A 19,109-nucleotide genomic window follows, 5' to 3' on the forward strand; every position below is an offset into this window, starting at 1 on the left:
CGGCCAGCCCAGACCCATCTGGTCACCCCTTTGTTTGTGGAGATGGGGACAGTGCCACCAGGAGCTGTTATTTTCCAGGGTGGAATAACTAACTCCCTGCAATAAAAGTTGCAGCAGGGGAAACACGGATGGGCCCGAATGGGCAAAAAAAAGAAGGGAAAGTAGCTACTTTTTTCTTTGAGGGTTTTATTCCCCCAAGCGAGGACGGCTACTAGAAGCCACGTGGTGACTGTAGTCCGAGCTATGTCCCAGTCTGTGCACCCTCGGCTGCTGACAGAAGAAAGGACTTCACTGCTTTATTTATTTTTTCACTCTGTGTGGGGTTTTTTTCCCTCTCTGAAGCGCAGGTGTGCTGTTAGGAATACACCGCTCTTTGGGAAGGAGCGGGTGAGCCCAGGCAATGCCTCCCACAGGTGGTGAGGGCAGTAATTATTTCTGATTTGGGTTCCCTTGCATTTTGTATCACACCCTAAAAGACCAAGTTTCAGTGGGAAAGTCACAAAAATAAGAAAGCAAGCGTACCCAATGAGCAGTTTAATGTTACAGAGCCAACATATATGTATTTTTTTGTGGCCTCTCATGCTGCTTTCATCAGCACTGCCTTTTCAGAAAGTTTTAATGCAGCAATTATTGAGAAGGTGGTGGAAAATCCACTTGCTAGATGCTGGAAAGCACCAGGGGCCAGGGGCTGTTGCCTGGTGGAGGAAGAGAGAAAGTCAAGTCAGCAGCCTGAGCAAATGCCCTATTTCTGGATAGGAAGGCAGGAGCCTGGTGCTCTCCCAAAATCAGAGGCTAAAAGGCTAGAAGCTGTGTTGGGAAAGACAGAAGGATGTCTTTAGAAAAGGCTGCTGAGGAGGAAAAGAGCCAGCTTCTCTTTGAACTCGGCCAGGAGGCCCTGTCCAAACACAGTGAGGTCTGTCAGCTTAAAACTGGAAAACCCCCAAAGAGGATGGATAAGAAATGCCAAGCCCCAGTGCCAAGTTGTTACGAAATTCATGCCCAAGAAAATCCCGATTTCACATCCCGATATTTGCTGCCTGGGAGAAATGCCAGCAGAAGCCTACCCTGCAGTTCTCAGGAAGCTGCGTACACTAATGGTGAGATGTAGGGAGCGTTCTGAGATCCAGAAAAAGTATTTTCCAATTTTGCAGGAGGAAGGTGTAAGTACCCTTTTGATCACCGATGACAGCAGGCTGGGCACGGTGAAGAAAGGCAGCCTCAGTACCGCCATCGTAAAGCCTGAAGCTGTTGAGACCCATATTGAGGTAGTCATGATGTGTAAACCGGTTCAATTCCTAAAGAATTCAATAGCAAAAATAGTAGGGGCAGAAAGATTTCAGAGCTTACTGTGGTTTGATTTATCACTTCTCCCCGAGTTACTTCACTGCCAACAGCAAATGGCTTCCTTCTCCTTATAGAAGGATCATTCAAGAGACACCTTGGGAAGAACAGTTGCATTGGCCATCTCCGGTAGCCAGCTAGACCACAAACAGTTTATGGGATTGCTTGGACATTTAAAGTCAGCCACCAGGAAAGACTTGGGGAAAATGACTCATATCATGAGAATGATGAAGATGATTGAGCACATGAAGTTTGTCTGTGCCACGGAAGGGCAATTGGTCCTCTCACTGCCCATCCACCAAACGCTGAGGAAATGGAGGAAAATTCACCACCGCAAAACAAGGGCGACCATGGCATCTGAACTGCCCAGTAGCCAAGGATGGATCAGTGAGTCTCAGACCTCGACATGTGACCTCAAACTCCTCTCTTGCCCACCAGGGAGCAGAGATGCCCACCGTCTCCTGCACAGATAAAGCTCTACCTGCTTCAATCATGGCAGCAAAGCCACAACCAGGGCGCACTTTGCATCCTGACCCCTATTTGTCAACCATCCTTCCTCTCAGTCCACTCTGGGACCTTGGAGGACGTGGCCAGCAGCAATGAGAGTGTGATCCAGAGGGGACCCTGCAGGTATGCTCCAAATTTACAACTCCCCTTCAGTTTTTGGACAGCAGAGGGTGTGTTGTGGGATGCCTGCAGCATGCCCAGGCAGATTTTTCTCTCCGCCAGGCTCACAGCCAACATCCAGATTGCAGTGTAGCACCGCAGGCTCCTGTCTTCATTAATTTTCTGTCAGCGAGGCTTTTCAATTTTCCCTGCCGGCGAGCCTGCTGATCATCCCTTGTTGCTGCCTGGTGATTCGGCAGGCTCTGTCCCCGCCACTCCTTTGCAGGGAAATCCGTGCCTCTTCCTGAGAGCTTGCTCTTCCAATAAACCATGCTGGGTTGATCCAAGGACAGTCCTGGTTCAGGCTGCAACAGCCATAGGTGCAAGGTTTTGCTGATGCTGGGGAGAGGGCCTGACATCTCTGATCGATATCTAAGAAACCTCTTTAGCTCCTGGTAAGAAGCCAAGAGAAATATATCTATTCAAGCTTTCCCTTTAGGCTTTTGCTGTTAAACATTTTAATGGTGGTAAGGAATCTGTAAATAGAGATGTATCACCAAAATGTATGCGTACATATGGATATATAAACGTATGTCTCCATATACAGGGATAGAAAGGGACTGGTGAATAGTTACCAGTTAGCTGTTTCCAATCTAAAACTTAGGGTAATAATCAACTTGTTCGTTAGAAAGTACACAACTAACTAGCTTAACTAGCTTGCTAACAGCTAGTTGATGCTGTTGTTGGATTTTGCCTCGGCATATGTGCTATTTCTCCCAGCAGGAGCAATGTGAGGCATTCATGTCAACACATGGCTTCCTTTCTGATTTTGTTTCGTCATATTAAATAATGAGGAAACCTTAACTATTTAAAAGACATAAATAAAAGCTACTCAGCATTTGTTTTAATGCTGCATCATATCCTCCTGAGACCCAGGACACACCTTTTTGATGATTTTGGACAAGGAGGCACAGGATGATTTTTACGATGGGTTTCTGTCTCCCTTATGCTCTTGAAGGCACATGCTGTCCTTAAGAAACTCTCAGATGGAAAGATTTATTGTCCACTGCCACATTGGAGGTTTCATCTTATCCCAGGGCCGTTAAGTTCTCTGCTGCCGTGCCACGAACGTGGGCAATTTGGTTAAAAATACTCTACTGGAAACAAATGAGCAAATAAAACATCCAGGTGTACGTGAATATCCAGGTTTCTGGCAGGCCTCTTTTCTGGGTACTGAAATGGCAAATGATGGGCAATCTTTAGAAGTAGCTACAAAAATTTATTTCATATAGCCATATTGCTCCTTTTTACTTTGCTAGATGTATTTTTAGTTGAAATGTTCGCTTCAGGGATGGGATGTTTTGAACCCTTGAATTTTCTCCTTCACCTCAGGGTTAAACCCATGAGTCGAGCCACTTTACCCAGCAGGGATTATGGAAACTGTGACCAGCACTGACATTCCTGGCAGAAGAACACCCGCACAGCCTGAGCAGGTCCTCAGCGATTCTCAGCTTTTCCATCTGACATGAAAAAACACCACCACAGGGACTTAACTTATTCTGCTAAAAATCCCAGGAAAGTTTCCCACCAGTGATCTCCTAAAATCCCAGACCTCACTGCCTGGGCCAGGCACTTGGAACTCAAGTGTACCCAGTGCTCCAGACCTTAACCATGTAATAAGCAGCATTATTATCATTATACATTACTATTACATTCTGGTATAGAGTAAAGCAAGTCAAAAGTTGCAGAAGATCAAATAAAGAGCTGAGTATGCTGCAGTAGACAGAGATGTTCACAGGCCAGTTGCAATTTAGGGCTGATCATGCGATAAATTGAGTATCAGACTGTAAGAAAATATGTTATTTTTTATTGTTAATATTTATGTTAATTAACAATGTGCTGCATTTGGTACGTCACAGTATGTGTGCTCCATTTTTGATCACCTTTGTATAAAGAAGTGTATGAATGCTGTAACATACGCAACGTGGTTCGATGCTTACCAGAGCTAGCTGATAAATAGAGCAGTCTTACAGTATTGCTGCATAAAATTTCAAAGGAATATGGTAAAGTGAATTAATAATCCGTTTTTATTGAAACGATCAAAGAAAGGCAGGTATTGTTATGACATTCCCAGGTGACCAGCTGTCCTGCTGCCCATGCTTAGGACTTGACACTCAGTGGGCGCAAAGGCTTATAATTATGTTTCATTTTTCTTAGAGGGAATTGATGAGCTTGTGTCCAGGAGGGAATGTGTCCAGCGTCAGAGTGCTCCCCGCGTAGCCCACCTCACAGCAGGCTCTCCCTTAACCAAGTCGTGCAGCAGCAATCGTTGGGGCCAGCCACAACTTTGGAGGAAGCACAGCCTCTGCCAGTCCCTGCCATGTCCGGCACCGCAGCCGGCTGCAGTGAACAGAGTTTGCATCTTAAGAAGGAAAAAAACCCGGAAGAGTAATTCCCCCAAAACACTACGATGACTCTAAAAGTCAGGTCAGCATCTTCGTGCACATTGGTGATCGCCGAAAGCCCCAGCCTCGCATAAAGAACTGAATGTGAACTGGGCGGCAAAGGGTGCAAGTCCCACCCTGCTTCAGGCCAAGGGGTGTACGTGCAGGGGAGCAGCCACCCCGGCAGCATGGACGCTCCCCGTTTCAGGATGTCAGCGGGACCTGAAATCACACACAGGCTTTGCGTTGGCCTCTTACAGGGCGAACCTTTCACTTGCTTTCCATGATTTATTTCCACTTGTACCATAAGGCGCTCGGGTCACTTCGGGCAGCACAGTGACCATCTCCTGCCAAAGGGCCGCAGCGAGACGCTGTGTACCGCACACCCGCACGGACACCCCGGTGACAGCAGAAGCGGGCTCCCGAGCCACCGAGGGCCCGAAGGGGTACGCAGGGACGGCTCCGTGCCCGCCGGGCAGCAAGCTCCGTTCCCCCACGCACACCCCCGGGCCCGTCCCCGCCGGCGGGCGCCGGCCTCCCCTCAGCACGCCCGCAAGGACACCGGGCCCCGCCGCAAGCCCAGCCGGCCCAGTTAGACCCCACACGCCGTGAGAGCGGCGGATGCGCCGCCCGGCCCGCTTCCCGCCGGGCCCCGGCCTCCGCCTCGCCCCGCTCGGAGCCCGCCTCAGCCCGGCGGGGCGCGGGCAGCCGCCAGCGTGGGGCCGGCGGGCGGCCCCTCACGGAGCCGAGCCGGGGGCGGGGCGCGGCGCGGGAGGCGGAAGCGGGTGTGGTCCCGGAAGTGCGCGCGGGCCAGGCTGGGTGGGTGTGGCCGGAAGTGCGCAGCCCGGGCCGGGCCGGGGGGGCCGCCATTACGCGGAGCGGAGCAGGCCTCGCTTCCCGGCCTCTTGCGCCGCCACCGTCAGGCGGGCCCGGGCCTCGCGGGCCCCGAGCGCGGCGGGGCCCTGCCCTGCCCGGCCCCCAGCCCCGCCCCGCCGCCATGGAGGAGAAGGGTTTCGCCAAGGAGCTGGACCAGTGGATCGAGCAGCTGAACGAGTGCCGGCAGCTGAGCGAGAGCCAGGTCCGCAGCCTCTGCGAGAAGGTGAGTGCGGAGCCCGGCAGGGCCGGGCCCGGCCTCCCCTCGGCCCTGGGGCCGGGTGCCGGTAGCAGGGGCTCCCCGGCCGGCTGAGCTGGGCCTTGCGGGACCTCGGCGCCGCTGCGGGGCAGCTGCGGGGAGAGCCCGGCCGCAGCGGCCGTGTGAGGGGCTCCCTGAGGGAGGCGGGCTTGCCTCTCCTTATCTGCCTTGCTGGGAGACCGCGGTGCTGCCCCTGGTGTGCTTGAGGTGGGGAGGCCTCTTGCATGCAGCGGCAGTGGCTTCCTGGCTTCAAACCCCCCACAACCGTGGGATATTTTTCCACGTGTGACTGCCGTCCTTAGTGGGTTTTACCTTTTGGCTTTGGGTTCATCCAGGTTTTGGGGCAGGCTCAAGGGTGGTGGTATGTGCAGGGAGAAATGTGTTCTTTTTCAGGGGCCTCACGTTGTGCTTCTCTCGTGACTCATAACGTGGAGTAGCCATGTGCTTTAGCAGCCCTAAATCAAAAGTCAACCGTAAATCAGCGAGGCAGCTTTTTGACATCCCGTGCGTAATCTAGGAAAGCAGAGGGGTGTAAGAGATAAGCTGTAGTGCCGACCTAAACAGAGGCTTACAAGCTAAGGCTAAAATAGAATGAGAAACTGTTGAATAAAGGACACAGTCTGCTATCTCAGACTGTAGTTTGGACAGTCCTTTGGCAAATTCCTGTTTGGGCTTGTTTAGTTTAGGTTGTCAGAAGCCTTCCCACTGCGTCCCCCACCCCGCAAAACCCCATCAGGTGACTGTTCGTTAGGCTTGTGTTGGATTTCATCTGAGAAGCTAGATACCTCTGTGAACACTCCTTCAATACTGCAATCTAAGAATGTTAAGATTTTCTTTGGACTTGGCAAGATCTGACAGTTAAAGAATTCAAGTGGTAACAAATGTAGTAACAAAGATTATTTTTTCTATTTGCTTCTTATCTTAGTGACCAGCGGCCACCACTGCTGTGCATCAGGTGGTCCAGAGAAGCTCTCAGCTTCCTTTCCTGGAGGAACCAATAATGATTAGACACAGAGAGTAGAGTATAGAGTAGTTAGTTTGGCGTTCTGTTCAGTGTCGTGTTGCCGATGGTGAACTTGATATTGTCACGTTATTACCTGTGTGTCTTGCTCAGTTCTCTCAGAAGTGAAACATTTTTTCTGATGCCTGTTCACGGTAACACATTTTAGCCAGTGACTAAACGTCTCAGTGCCAACTTCAGAAGATTGAGCTGTTTCCTTCTGTCGGATCCTCAGTACAGTACCGCAGTGATAAGATCTGAACAATAGAGAGGGTCTGTGCTGCAACCTCGTAACGTGCCAGGGGCACTCATTGGAAAGGTAGGAGCCATTCGAATGTCACAGATGGAGACTATGTGGGACTCCAGGCTCTGGCTTCCTGGCAGATGCTTTTACCAGTGGTCCTAATGTCTAGTTAGCCTGCGCCCAGCCTCTGTTTCTTTCCCCCTTTTCTTTTTTTATACCATGCTGGGACTGTCTGTTTGGTTTATGACTCTCCAGAGCTCCATCAGTTCCGAGGGAGCATGGTGAGAAGGGCTGGTGCCACAGCAGGGAGCGATAGCAGTAGCTTGAAGAGTAGATAGATCTTGAAGAGTGGGTAAGAACTCCTTGTGGCTGTGCTGCATGAGGCCCAGCTAATAAGCCTGAAATAATTTATTGGTGTGATTTGCGCCCCGGTCTAAGCATTTATGGTTGGGAACTGCTGTTCTAACCAGCAAGCTGCTACAGAAAACCATTTCCCTTCTTCTCCGGCTGCGTTGTTAATTAGGGAGCTGTGGCTGCTGTGTTTTGAGAAGCTGGAGGACAATGCCAGCAGATTGTGGCTGTACGTCAGGGCTCGCAGACTAAATGGGGAGAGTGGCAGCTCAGCACACCGCGTTGTAGCCGGAGGTGGTGAGGGTGTTTGCCATCCAGATGACAGGTAGGAACTCTGAACCAGTAGTGCATGGTGTGAAACAAATGTCATCTATCTCCAAATTATATCATCTATCTTCAGCACATTGTTCTTCAAGTGCTGGTAACTGATAAAAACGACTTGGGTGTGAAGTAAATACTCTGTGATGCTCTGACTTGGCTTATTTTTAAGTTTTGGGAGAGGGGTTGTATTGTCCAGCCAGTAGTGGAAAGGAGCTTACGCAAAACTTTTGGGGGTGCAGACTTGCTTTTGGTGTCAAGCAGTGCTGCCAGAAAGCTGGTTTAGTTTCTATCCTTGAGATAGTATTTGGAAAAACCCTTACCAGCCTTGTCTCATTTCGTAGCCCTCCCTTTTGTGTGAATAATTTCTAAGAGTCCAAGTGCAACAGTACCTCTTGCCTCAGGTTTAAATTTGTGGAAGAATTCAGTAGCAAAAAAGAAAAAAAAGTTTTAAATCAAAACTAAGGGGATAAAAAAACCCAAAGAAACAAATCCCAGACTGGCCTGTGTGGGTCATTCTTGGTTTTAATTGCTGGCATAATGGACAGAAATGAGGGAAGAATTGGACATAACTAGGGTTGATGAGGGTGTGCCAAATTACTGTGCACTCCGAAAGTTCGTGAAATTTGCACCTGTAAAAGTCACACTCTGTCTTCACCTCCCCAGTTATGACATCATTTTGGCAGCTAATCAGTCTTGTGTTCTTCACCCAGTTAATCAAGATGTCATCTCAAGATGACATGAAAATGCTTGTTTCCTGTTCTGCTGATCTTTAAAATGAAATCTAGCTAAAATCATGCAGACATTTAAAGGATAAGAGAAGGACAAACAATTAAGATCACTGCCGGAGCTTGTAGACACGAGAAATGTTCCAGCATGTTGGGGAACTGTGCATTGGATGCCTTGCATCTCATACTGCTTCTCTTAATGTCGTGGTCTTAGACTGTCTTTATGGCAGAAGGTTGTTAAAATCTTTTTCCCCTCTCATTAAATTGGCAATGAAAATCTATAGAGTTGTGCCTTGGATTATGTCTGTGCTTCATCGGAGGTGCCACAGCAGCTTTCTTGTGCTGGTGCTATCTTTCAAATGGGTAACTCGGGTACTGATAACAGGCTGCTGCTGGTGTATTGAACTGCCTTTGGACTTGCACAGATTGTGACCTGTATTTTGGACAGCTAAAGGCAGGCTAAAAGGCCAAGAAGTTGGATTCATTTAATAGGAAACACTCCAAAGTTTGGACACGGTGATCTCTGAGTACTTGTGTTTTAAAGTTCAAGTCAGGTCAGCAGACAAATTCTGGTGCAGGTGAGGGAGTGGAGCCATCCTACTGATCCCAGAGGAAAGATTTTTTTTTTTTTCCAGGGTAATAAAATAGGATGTGAGAAAAGGCAAGTACAAGGCTGTCTCAAAATAAACACAGGCAAGCAACCACCCATAACCATCTCCCTCTCCCTGTCTTTTTTCTATCTTGTTCTTTCTTCTGTGCTTGTTCTTTGGGTGTGTAAGAAGGGTTACAGTCTCGTTGCTGTGAGCAGCTTGAGAGCTTTTGTGTTGTGAAGGGGTGGGAGGAGAAGGATTCTAATCGCTATTGAAGACTTGCATTTCTTGTATGGTATTGAATGGTAATTGTAAACTGATTCTTCAGACCAAGCAGCAGGAGCCAGCTGCTGCTGTAGAGAGAATATTGCTGGCACGTACCTATGATGCTTCTGCCTTCCGAGATCATTTCACCTAAGAATAATTTTAGGAGAATGAGTTAGCAAGCTCTTCTGCACTAATTGGTGAAATTAGTGTGAGTGGTAGAGCCAAGTAGCATCCTGGACGTTGTTCAAACCATGAAATTGTGAGTGTCGTGTTGAGTCGTGGCCAGGAATGTTTCATCTCTGCAGTGATGACACTCATCCTGGGGTAGGCTGGCCCAGGTACCTCTAGGAACACATGTGCACTTTGACAATCCCTGTAACTTTCTGAGACTCCGGTGTGTCCTCTGCTGCCTTGTTGCTGAAGGGCAGGACAGCTCTGTCCCTCTGGCTTCCATCTCATTTGGGGAGAATCTAGCTGGTTCTTGTCCAGGCCAAGCTTCTTGAGACTACAATATCCTCAGCATGCTTGTTGGCGTGGTAGTTTGGTCTGTTGCAGCTGATGGAATGATGGTTCGGTTGAATTTTGATCAGAAACTTGGTGGCTGGCTTCTCCAGTTCCCAAGGCAAGAGCCTCTCTGGGCCAGACTGAGCTTGTGGTGCAGTAAATGAACCTGCCAGAAGGAGCTGAGTTTCTGTGCTCTCAAAAGGATCTTGTATGTGAAGCAGGTGCTTGGGGTCTTTTGTTTTCTCTACAGAAATTATTACAGTGCTGAAAATCTGCCTCCCGGCTGGATCGTAATCCCCTTGCCCATGGAATCGACCTACATAATTGTCATAGACAAATCTGCACAGCGCAGTAGTAGATGTGGATTTGGTTGTAAAGGCTCTCACGGAGGGCTTAGTCTCCTGGTGATCCCAAGGTAGTCTCAAAGCTGGTGTAGCATCTCACGTTTCAGAGCAGCACGTTAATGGGTTGCATTCATGCCCTGAAACCACTTGGTTTCCTCTTGCAAGGACAACACAGTAAATTATTGGGACATGCATTCTTCAGCCTCCCTCCATATGGATTGAGGACCAGACAGCAGACAAGCTTGTGTTCCAGTCTGCAAAGGTGATCTACAGAATCTAAAGCTGAGAAAGAGTGGGGAGTTGAGATGATGGGCAAGCTCACAGCCAACAAACAGTCTACTCTTCAAAGTTACTTTGAACACAGACATGCTAACTATCAGGCTTAAGGGAGGTTTCCATAAATAAAAATACCTAAAAGCTGCTGCTTTTTATTCTGACCGGAGTGTGGTTTTCATCCAAAACAATTGGGATACATGCTTAGGAAGCTGGTGACATTGGTCACCATTTTCTATAACAAAGGTAGCTGAAATATGACTTGAAGTCATAGTTATTTAACAGCCTTCTTAGGTAAGTAAATGATGATAATGCAGGGCAGCTTACTTGCATCAGAGGTTTTTTGTATCCTTGTTCTGTAATGGTGCTTTTATTATTTTAAGTCATTTGACTTTACAGTTAGATCTGCACGGTGAAATGTGCAAGCAGAGTGCGCTGGTTAGCTGCTGCTTTTCTGGGGTGTTTTTAATGGTGCTGAAGATTTTAAAGGTCTTGTTCTGCATTAGGAAGTCACATGAGGGCAGACTTCTGTGGCCAGCTGAGCTCAGCTCCTAATCCTGATTTGAGCCAGCTCTGCAGTGTTAAAACGACAGACTTAATCTATTGGTGTGCGTGTACGTTTGTCTACATAGTAAGCTAAAATAGGCTCCACAGTAACAGCTGGTAGGCAGCTTAAGAAACTGCTGCTCTTCAGCTGTTAGCTTCTCTGTTCTCATGAGGGGAAACTTCTAGATTCTCCTAGTACCAAAATTTCAGTATTTGGGCTGGCCTACCTTCCTAGGATGTGCTTAACGTGACTGTGTTTGCCATGTTACTGTGCAAAAGGAGCTCTTCTCTATTGCCTGTGCTGCTTTACTGTATGGGTATGTGGGTTTTCTGGGCAGATCGGAGAGGTGGAGAGGAATGGTGTGGTTGAGACAGTGGTAAGTGTGTATGGATCTCTACAGCATCCTGCATCTTCTCCCCGGAGGCTTGAAGTCAGCGCATTTCTTCTTACACATCTGGGAAGGGAGCAGTATGCATGATAGGAAAAGGCAGAAAATACCTTGCACCTTTTGTGTTAAAGTTGGCTCCAGTTTACAACGAAACCCTGTCTGTCACGTTGTGTGACAGTCAGAACGTGCCAAGCAGCTGTTTTGAGGCTGTGTTTTATGTTTATCCCTCACAGAGGGTAGAAGCTCTCAAAAGGTGTTATAGGTGCTTTTAAAGATACACAGACAGAATTCGAGTGCTACTGTAGCATTCCAAGACACAACGTGTTCAGCTATTTCCAGTCAGTTTAGAACTGCAAGGTGGACCTGGTGTCATCAAGTCCATGTGCAAGATGTGTCTTTGAGGATCAAGATCCCATCCCTCTGGTTACATACTGTGCAAGGGGCACGCTGGGTGCTGTCCAAGCCTCTTCACGGCTTGCATTTTAGTTATTCTTTCCAAATAATGCATCTGCCCTAAAAGAGGCGAGGCAACTAACGTTTGAATGTGAACACAGCCATCCTCAGTGAGCCCACTGAGGCTGGCCTTGGTAAGAAGCTTCTTTCTGGCAGCAGCAGGTGGAAGCTACATCATCCTGAGTGGAGGGACTTGGCTGCTGGTGACTGTTCAGCACTGGTGATCTTTCATCCCTCTTGTTCAGATCGGACCGAGCTGATCTGTGGATGCTTTCTGTGCCTCAGATGTGCCTGGAGCACTGATCTGCGTCAGGTGATAAGCAGGAGGCAGCAAAACAAGATATTTGACAACCGTAATAAGGCAATGCAGATAGGCTACATTACGTGGCTGTAATTAGCAGAGGAACGGCTGGGTGTAGAGGAAGAGATGACTGACTTAAGTCCAAGGATGTCATCCCTCCATCTGTGGTCATTTTGTTGCCAGCTGGGTACTGTCAGGGAAGCTGGTTGTGGCTCCGTATGTTTAAATTGACTCTGACTTTGCTTTCCTAGTTGTTTGTGACCTGCCTTTAGAAGTTGTTAAACTGTTGTGCTTGGAAGAGGATTGGAAATCTGGCAGGCAAAAAGTGTCCTGGGTGAGAGAAGCGTCTCTTGCATATGCAGTGATGTTCTGTGCTGGGTTAGTAAAGTGAAGCTTTGGACTACTTGTTTTCCTTGGTGGCTTAAGCAAGAAGAAGAAATCTGCCCCTCCTCAAGGGAAATGGATTTGTTAGTTCCCCTGTGTTCTGGGAATGTGCAAAGACTGTTCCCTTTCCTGATACACGGCTGCAGTCGTTTTGTACTCACTGTGATGCAACCTGAAAGCCACAGTATCTCCAGAGAGCTGGGGCAGCCCTGTCAGCCCCCAGCACTGGCACTCACGTTGGTTGCTGTTTGGCAGAGTAACACAGCTCGGCTCATCCAGTGCCATGGTGGTTGCCCAGCTTTTCTGCCGGATGAGCAGTTTTGTCATGTGCGGGCTTTCTTAACATCGTCTCTGCTCAGCGATCGCGCTATGAGCTGGCTTTGTCTATACGGAACACACACAGGTTGTAGCGCTGTTTCCATGACACAGACCTGCGGTTGCAAAATCCTGGTCTTGGGAGAGCACTTGAGGTTTATGGGTGTGCAGTGAGGGGGGGAAGCCTGAGGATTCCCAGAGGAGGAAGGCAGCGAGGAGTAGCTGTCAGTGCTGGCAGAAGAGTTGTTCCAGCCTGCTGCTGTGTTGCCAGCAAATGTGGCAACAGGAATGGTTCCATGTGGGCGCGTAGGATTGAGAGCTATCTGTTGAGCAACCGAGATGGTAGTCAGGCTAAAATGTGGCAGGAGGAGGGAGACTGTGTGTCGGTGCGTGGTTGCAAGCAAGTCAGATGTTTTCTATCGGAAGTCTAGGAGGTCATAGCTTTCCTGCTAGTGTAAGTGTCAAATAAGACCTAGTTTTATGTGTGCTTTTGCAAATACAGTTGTTCAAAAAACCGCATTATTTACCCCAGTGGCTTGCGCTATCTCCACTGGTATTTCTACCCTTACAGCAGACGGCAGCAGTATTGACTAATCTCTGTTTGTACGAGTTCCATGTTGAGCTCTTGCTGACAGGACGTGGGGTGGCCTGCAATACTGAGAGGGGACAGCTGTGGTTCTTGAGGTGAAAGCTTCCAGGTATTGTGAAACTGAATAGCACTTGACTTTGGCACTCAGATTAGTGCTGCCGTAGTTCACATAGCCGAGGTGAACAGACCCGAGCTGTGTTGAATATGTAGATGGAGAAATAGGTCAGAATCTTTACGTTAGAAAAAATCAGTTTTGCTTAAGAAGATAATGTCTGCCTGTGATACTTGTGAAGCTTACTGGAATAGTACTCTGTCTTGTCTGCACTTGAGGAATGTGTGCAAGAAGGGCAGGATTCATGGGTGAACCCCAACGGTGATTCGAGTCACAGACCCAGTGCAAGCGTTGGAAGTTCACACTGCTTCATTTCAGGGAAGGCTGGGAATCAACTTGTTAAGAACTTTTGAATTTGTCAGTGCTTGTGGTACAATAAGATCTTAAGGACCTGGCCTCACAGTAGACAACCGGCTTTGTCTTTGTGCATGGGGATTTGTGAAATGCACTTTGTCTTTGCTTACCCAGCAAACTTTTTTCCGGTGGTCAGCTTGAGGAGTGTAATTGCGTCTCCAATGTGAATACAGTAGAATAACATCTGCACTTGCTTCTAAAGGAGCTTCCTACCTTTTTGTCTTAAATGTGTTTGTCTTTCTAGGCTAAAGAAATTCTTACGAAAGAATCAAATGTGCAAGAGGTACGTTGCCCTGTCACCGTCTGCGGGGATGTCCATGGTCAATTCCACGACCTTATGGAACTCTTTAGAATTGGTGGGAAATCGCCAGACACAAATTACCTGTTCATGGGAGACTACGTGGACAGAGGCTATTACTCGGTGGAAACAGTGACTCTTCTAGTAGCATTGAAGGTACGGTTTGACACTGTGCTACAGCAGCCTTGGGCAAAACCTCACTTTTTTTAAAGAATTGCTCCTCCCGTTGATGCTGCCGTTGGCTTGAGCTAGAGGGATGTGAACTGAAATGCATTAACGGACACATGCTACTCTATAGCAGGGCTGAATGCTTGACTGCTGTTTGAAATTTTCTGTTGCTGTTTCTTTCCATATCAGTGGTACAATTCTTGTGTTAAAGGAGAGTTTTCTTTATCAACAGGTGCGTTACCCAGAACGCATTACAATACTGAGGGGCAATCACGAAAGCCGGCAAATTACACAAGTGTACGGCTTTTATGATGAATGTCTGCGAAAGTACGGCAACGCCAACGTCTGGAAGTATTTCACAGATCTATTTGATTATCTTCCACTTACAGCTCTAGTAGACGGCCAGGTAAGCCTTGAACAAGGAAAACACTCCGTTTCATAGAGTTATGCAGGTTGTATCATCTGACCTCTACATGAACAGTCTCAAACGAACTCCCTTATCTTGTGATCTGAAGTTTTTTAAAGCCCACATACTTATTTTATTAACACCTTGCTAAATTCCTCCCCAAACCCACAAGTTGATGGGGTGGGAAGGCTTTTGATTCTGCTGCCAAAGGAATGGCAGGGTATTGCATGTGTCGTTCATTTTAAATGACTGCTCAATCAATGAGGATCCCCGTGATACATAAGGTGACTTGTGGCCATGAGGCAAGATAGCCTTAATACAGAAGGCATGGTATCTTTGCTGTTGTTCTGATCTCTATATGCAAGGTGCAGCCTTTTAGTTTCCTTCTGCAGGAATTAAATTTGGGTTCTCTGCTGCGAGGCTGAGACAGCTGTAACTGTTAAAGAATGATAGCAGAGTTAAACCCAGGTATTTCTGAGATCAGTCTTCCCCTAACAATGTGTGCTGAACAGATTGCTTTTTTTTTCTGGAACAGATATTCTGTCTCCACGGTGGCCTCTCTCCATCCATAGATACACTGGATCATATCAGGGCTCTGGACCGCCTGCAGGAAGTACCACATGAGGTAACAGGAAAGGAAATGCATCATAAACTAAAGATATCTGTTGGTGGAAAATGCAAATGTAACCTCATATTGAAATCCATTTAAACAGTGAGACACAGTTACACGGCAGATTATTGCCTTTTTAAGGGCTAGAGCAGACGAACATACATTTGGGTGCAATGCACACCAATCAATATGCTTTGATTGCAGCAATCTACAGAAGTAGATCTATGGGGTTTTCACAGCTGTTTTTCACAGAATTGTGGGATTTTTGACTGTCATGCTGACTCAAAGAACAGTATTTCACAGGGGAAGATGTTTACTACCTTGAACCTCATCGCAGACTTGCTTGTGAACAGACAGCCACCACATGAAGCCATGTTGTGTCACCCTCCTTCCTCCCCAGCCAATCCTTTCTTCTGTAGTGTTTCATCTTGTTCATCACTTTTTGGGGGCCTAAGAACAGGCCTGAAGAAACCACCTTCTGAGCTCCCAGGGCTCTTCTAACTGCTAATGGCTCTTCTGCCTTGGAGTGTTTGGGGCTTACAAATGTTCCTTAATTAAAATGAACTGCTTGTCCTGCGTGGTATAACAGCAAGAGCAATGCGGCAAAATCTGCCCAAGCTTTCCAAAAACCTGAAATAAGCTGGATAAATTACTCCCAGGATTGGGGCGTGTCTAGCTGGTGGGACATCTACCTGTAGTTAGGTGTAACGATTATACTGTTGCTCTGAGGTTTTCCCGGTCCTGCGCTGCATATCCGTGTGCTGAAATCTGGCTGCCCTGAGGACCTATACATGTAGTCAGTGTGATCCCTACCACAGAGCTCAGGTCGGTGGGTAGGGAACAGCAGCAGTCTTGGATAAATAGTAGGGTGTCTTTACTGCCCCGTAGTAGCTCAGCAAGAAAAGCCACTGAGCTTCATTCGTGACTTAGAAGATGCACACCAGGGTATTTTTGAATATGCCAAGTCCAACAATAGGCTCTTCAGGAGAGGAATATTAAATTAATAATACCCTGCCAGAAGGGCTGCTGAAGGCTTAACATCAATCTCTGGAACAGTTAGTTCATAGCCTCCTACGGGTCGTTTCCCTTTCTTTAATTTATTGCAACTTGGCTGGCACCAGTGAACCTGTTGCATACCCTTGGATGTGCATACCTTTTCACGTGGCCTTTTGTATTGTGCTGTGGAGAGTGAGGGGTAAGAATGTGGATCTGCTCTCGCTGGCTTTGTATGTGATGCGTTGAAGCGAAACGGTAAACAGTGTGCGTGGAAGAAGGGTGGGAGCGGTTTTCTGGTTACGTGGGCTCTTTTCTCAGTCAGCTGTGTACATATTCTTTGGGAAGGATGCTGACTGATACAGTGAGTGACTAGCTGGTATTATGTGTGTTAAATAAACTAATGTGCCTTGTGTGGAGAAGGACATGCTGGCAGTCTTTTTTTACTGTTAATAAAACATTTTTAAAGTGGCTTTTTATAACGAACTTGCTAGTGATCTAATTAAGAACACTTAATTTCTTTCAAGGGTCCTATGTGTGATCTGTTATGGTCAGATCCGGATGATCGTGGTGGCTGGGGTATATCTCCACGTGGTGCTGGCTACACATTTGGACAAGACATTTCGGAAACGTTTAATCATGCCAATGGTCTCACACTGGTCTCCCGTGCTCACCAACTTGTCATGGAGGTAGGGCAAGCACTCTGTTAGATGGGGCTAACAAAACGTGGATGCCAGTTCTTGTCTCCGCTGTGAGAACTTCCCTTGGTGGGTTTGCATAAGCTGACACCTGAACATTACGTGGGTAAATACCAAAGAGGGACTCGAATCGTGTGAAAACTACAAACGTAGAATGATGTGCTTTGACCTGCGATGTAAATAAGGGGATGTTCTGCCCTTTCTTCCCCGTCCCCCTGCTCCGAGTAAATTGCCAGAGGGACCTTGTCACGCCCCATTTGTGGAAGTAATAATCTCCTTACACGCTGACTACTCTACTTAGACTGCTGCTGCATTAAACCGTCTGTCCTGTAATACTCGGCGGTCAGATGTGACAGGGATTAAGCCATAGTTTTGGCTGTTGATAGGCTGCTCTTGTCTGTCTTGCTGGAAAAATGCCAAGTGGGTCAATGGAGCAGATGTATTTTTAAAATCTAGTTCAGGTAGATCCCTTCAGTCGTACTGCGTGTCAGAAGTCACTTTCATCCAGCAGGCAAATCCTTGGTGGTGGTAGATGCAAACTGAAGGCATACCTGAAAATCTCAAGTTTTCTTTGGGGTACAATCCGTGATTTCTATACAAAATGGATAAACGTACGAGTGATGAGTGGCCGATCTCTATAGAGTGGTTGAAGCTGGTTTTGCTAGGTAACTACCGCTTGTTCTTGCAGTAGAGGACTAATAAAATGAAACTAAGTTGGTTGGCAATAACTTACGAGAAATCTACGGTTTCACAAATGCCTGGGATCGCTTCAGGCCTTAAGAGGAACTTCCGATGGGGTGAGGTTTGAGGTTTAACAGAGACTTCCCCCCCCCCCCTTTTTTTTTTCTGCCAGGGTTATAATTGGTGCCATGACCGAAACGTGGTTACCATTTTCAGCGCGCCCAATTACTGTTACCGTTGTGGGAACCAGGCTGCTATCATGGAACTAGACGACACTTTAAAATATTCCTTGTGAGTAACCTGGCTGGGGCTGTGCTTTCTGTTCTGTAATGTGAGGAATGTCTGATCCTTTCCAGAGGGGTTCCTTTGTGAAAAGCCAGCTCAAACCACTCTGGAATTAATGTTGTGTGCTCTTACCTGCGAGAATATCTAAAACTAAGTAGTGAGTTAAGCTCTTCAAAGCTTCTCTTGGGTACCGCATTATCTCCTCTTCCTGCCTCTCTGGAGAGTTGGAGCTTCTGCATTTTCTCAATCCCTCTATTGCCCAAGCTTGATGGAGGGATTAAAGAGTGATTGATTTATGTATTTGTTTTTATTTTTGGTAGCTCTGCTAGGCTTTGTAAAGATGGATGAGAGAGTCTGAATTTTGCACTCTGCTGAGCTCGCACGAAAATAGTGACAGGCCGCTGAAGCGCTGGCTGCTGGGTGGTGTTCGCTCCCTAAGCAGCATTTCAGCCAGCTGATGGGCTTGACCTCCCATGGGTGCTTGTTTTGGGGCCTGGAATGTTTTATGTGGAAGCAGCTGGGATGAGTAAAACACTAGCAGCAGGAGAGCGAGTCTAGCATTTATTGTGGCATTGGGAAATACCTTGTGGAGGAGGGAAAATGATCCCTTTTTTCTTTCCTGCAGCCTCCAGTTTGACCCAGCTCCTCGTCGTGGAGAGCCTCATGTTACCCGTCGTACCCCAGACTACTTCCTATAAACCTCTCCTAACCTTTGTAAGGAAGTACACCTGGCATTTTAAAGAGCAACAATATTTACACGTTTCTGTAAGAAATCAGGGTTCGTCTCAATTTAAAAATGCCCATCATGGACCAAAATGTGCCATACAGAGGACGAAGAGTGTTTAGCACAACTTGAGACTGAATTCCTTACAACACTATATATATATATCCTATGCCCATCAGTCCGACAGTCGGTTTGCCTGCTGTATTTGTAGTCATTGTTTGTTTGGTTTTTTTTTTCTTCTGGACTGTTCAGAGAGGAAAAGGTAACTAATAACACTTCATCTCCTTTGATGCTTCTTTGTAAATTTTTAGTTCTAGTGTTTAACTGGCATGAGTTAGAGTTTGTTTTTGAGGGAAATGCACACTAACTTCTTCCCCCACCACTCTTATTTTATTAAAAAGACCAATCGACTTAACTGGAGAAAGGAAGCAATTCCTGCTTGGGAGTACGTTGTCATAACACGATAAAAGCGTGCCCTTTTAAGCTCTGTTCCCGTCCTGTGTTTATCCTGCCTCTTCTTTTTTGTTTTGTTTTGTTTTGCTTTCGTTTTCTTTTGTTATTTCCGCTCTCCCCTCTGTATATTTGTCCCCGAAGTGCTTGCGATCCTCCTTGATGTACCCCGAACCAATAAACTTGCCGTTGCCAGCCCCAAGCCGTGGTG

General features: G+C 47.2%; 1 protein-coding gene across 1 annotated transcript; it reads left to right on the forward strand.

Moving 5' to 3' along the window:
* Positions 1-5,226: 5,226 nt before the first annotated feature.
* On the forward strand, positions 5,227-19,100 carry PPP2CB (protein phosphatase 2 catalytic subunit beta). The gene is made up of 7 exons (XM_055796980.1): positions 5,227-5,490; positions 13,830-14,039; positions 14,284-14,457; positions 14,993-15,082; positions 16,588-16,749; positions 17,612-17,730; positions 18,350-19,100. Exons 1-7 carry the CDS (start codon positions 5,389-5,391, stop codon positions 18,420-18,422), a joined length of 930 nt encoding a protein of 309 aa, XP_055652955.1. The 5' UTR covers positions 5,227-5,388; the 3' UTR covers positions 18,423-19,100.
* Positions 19,101-19,109: the final 9 nt, after the last annotated feature.

Source organism: Falco peregrinus, chromosome 2 (genome assembly GCF_023634155.1).
Source record: "Falco peregrinus isolate bFalPer1 chromosome 2, bFalPer1.pri, whole genome shotgun sequence".
NCBI lineage: Eukaryota > Metazoa > Chordata > Aves > Falconiformes > Falconidae > Falco > Falco peregrinus.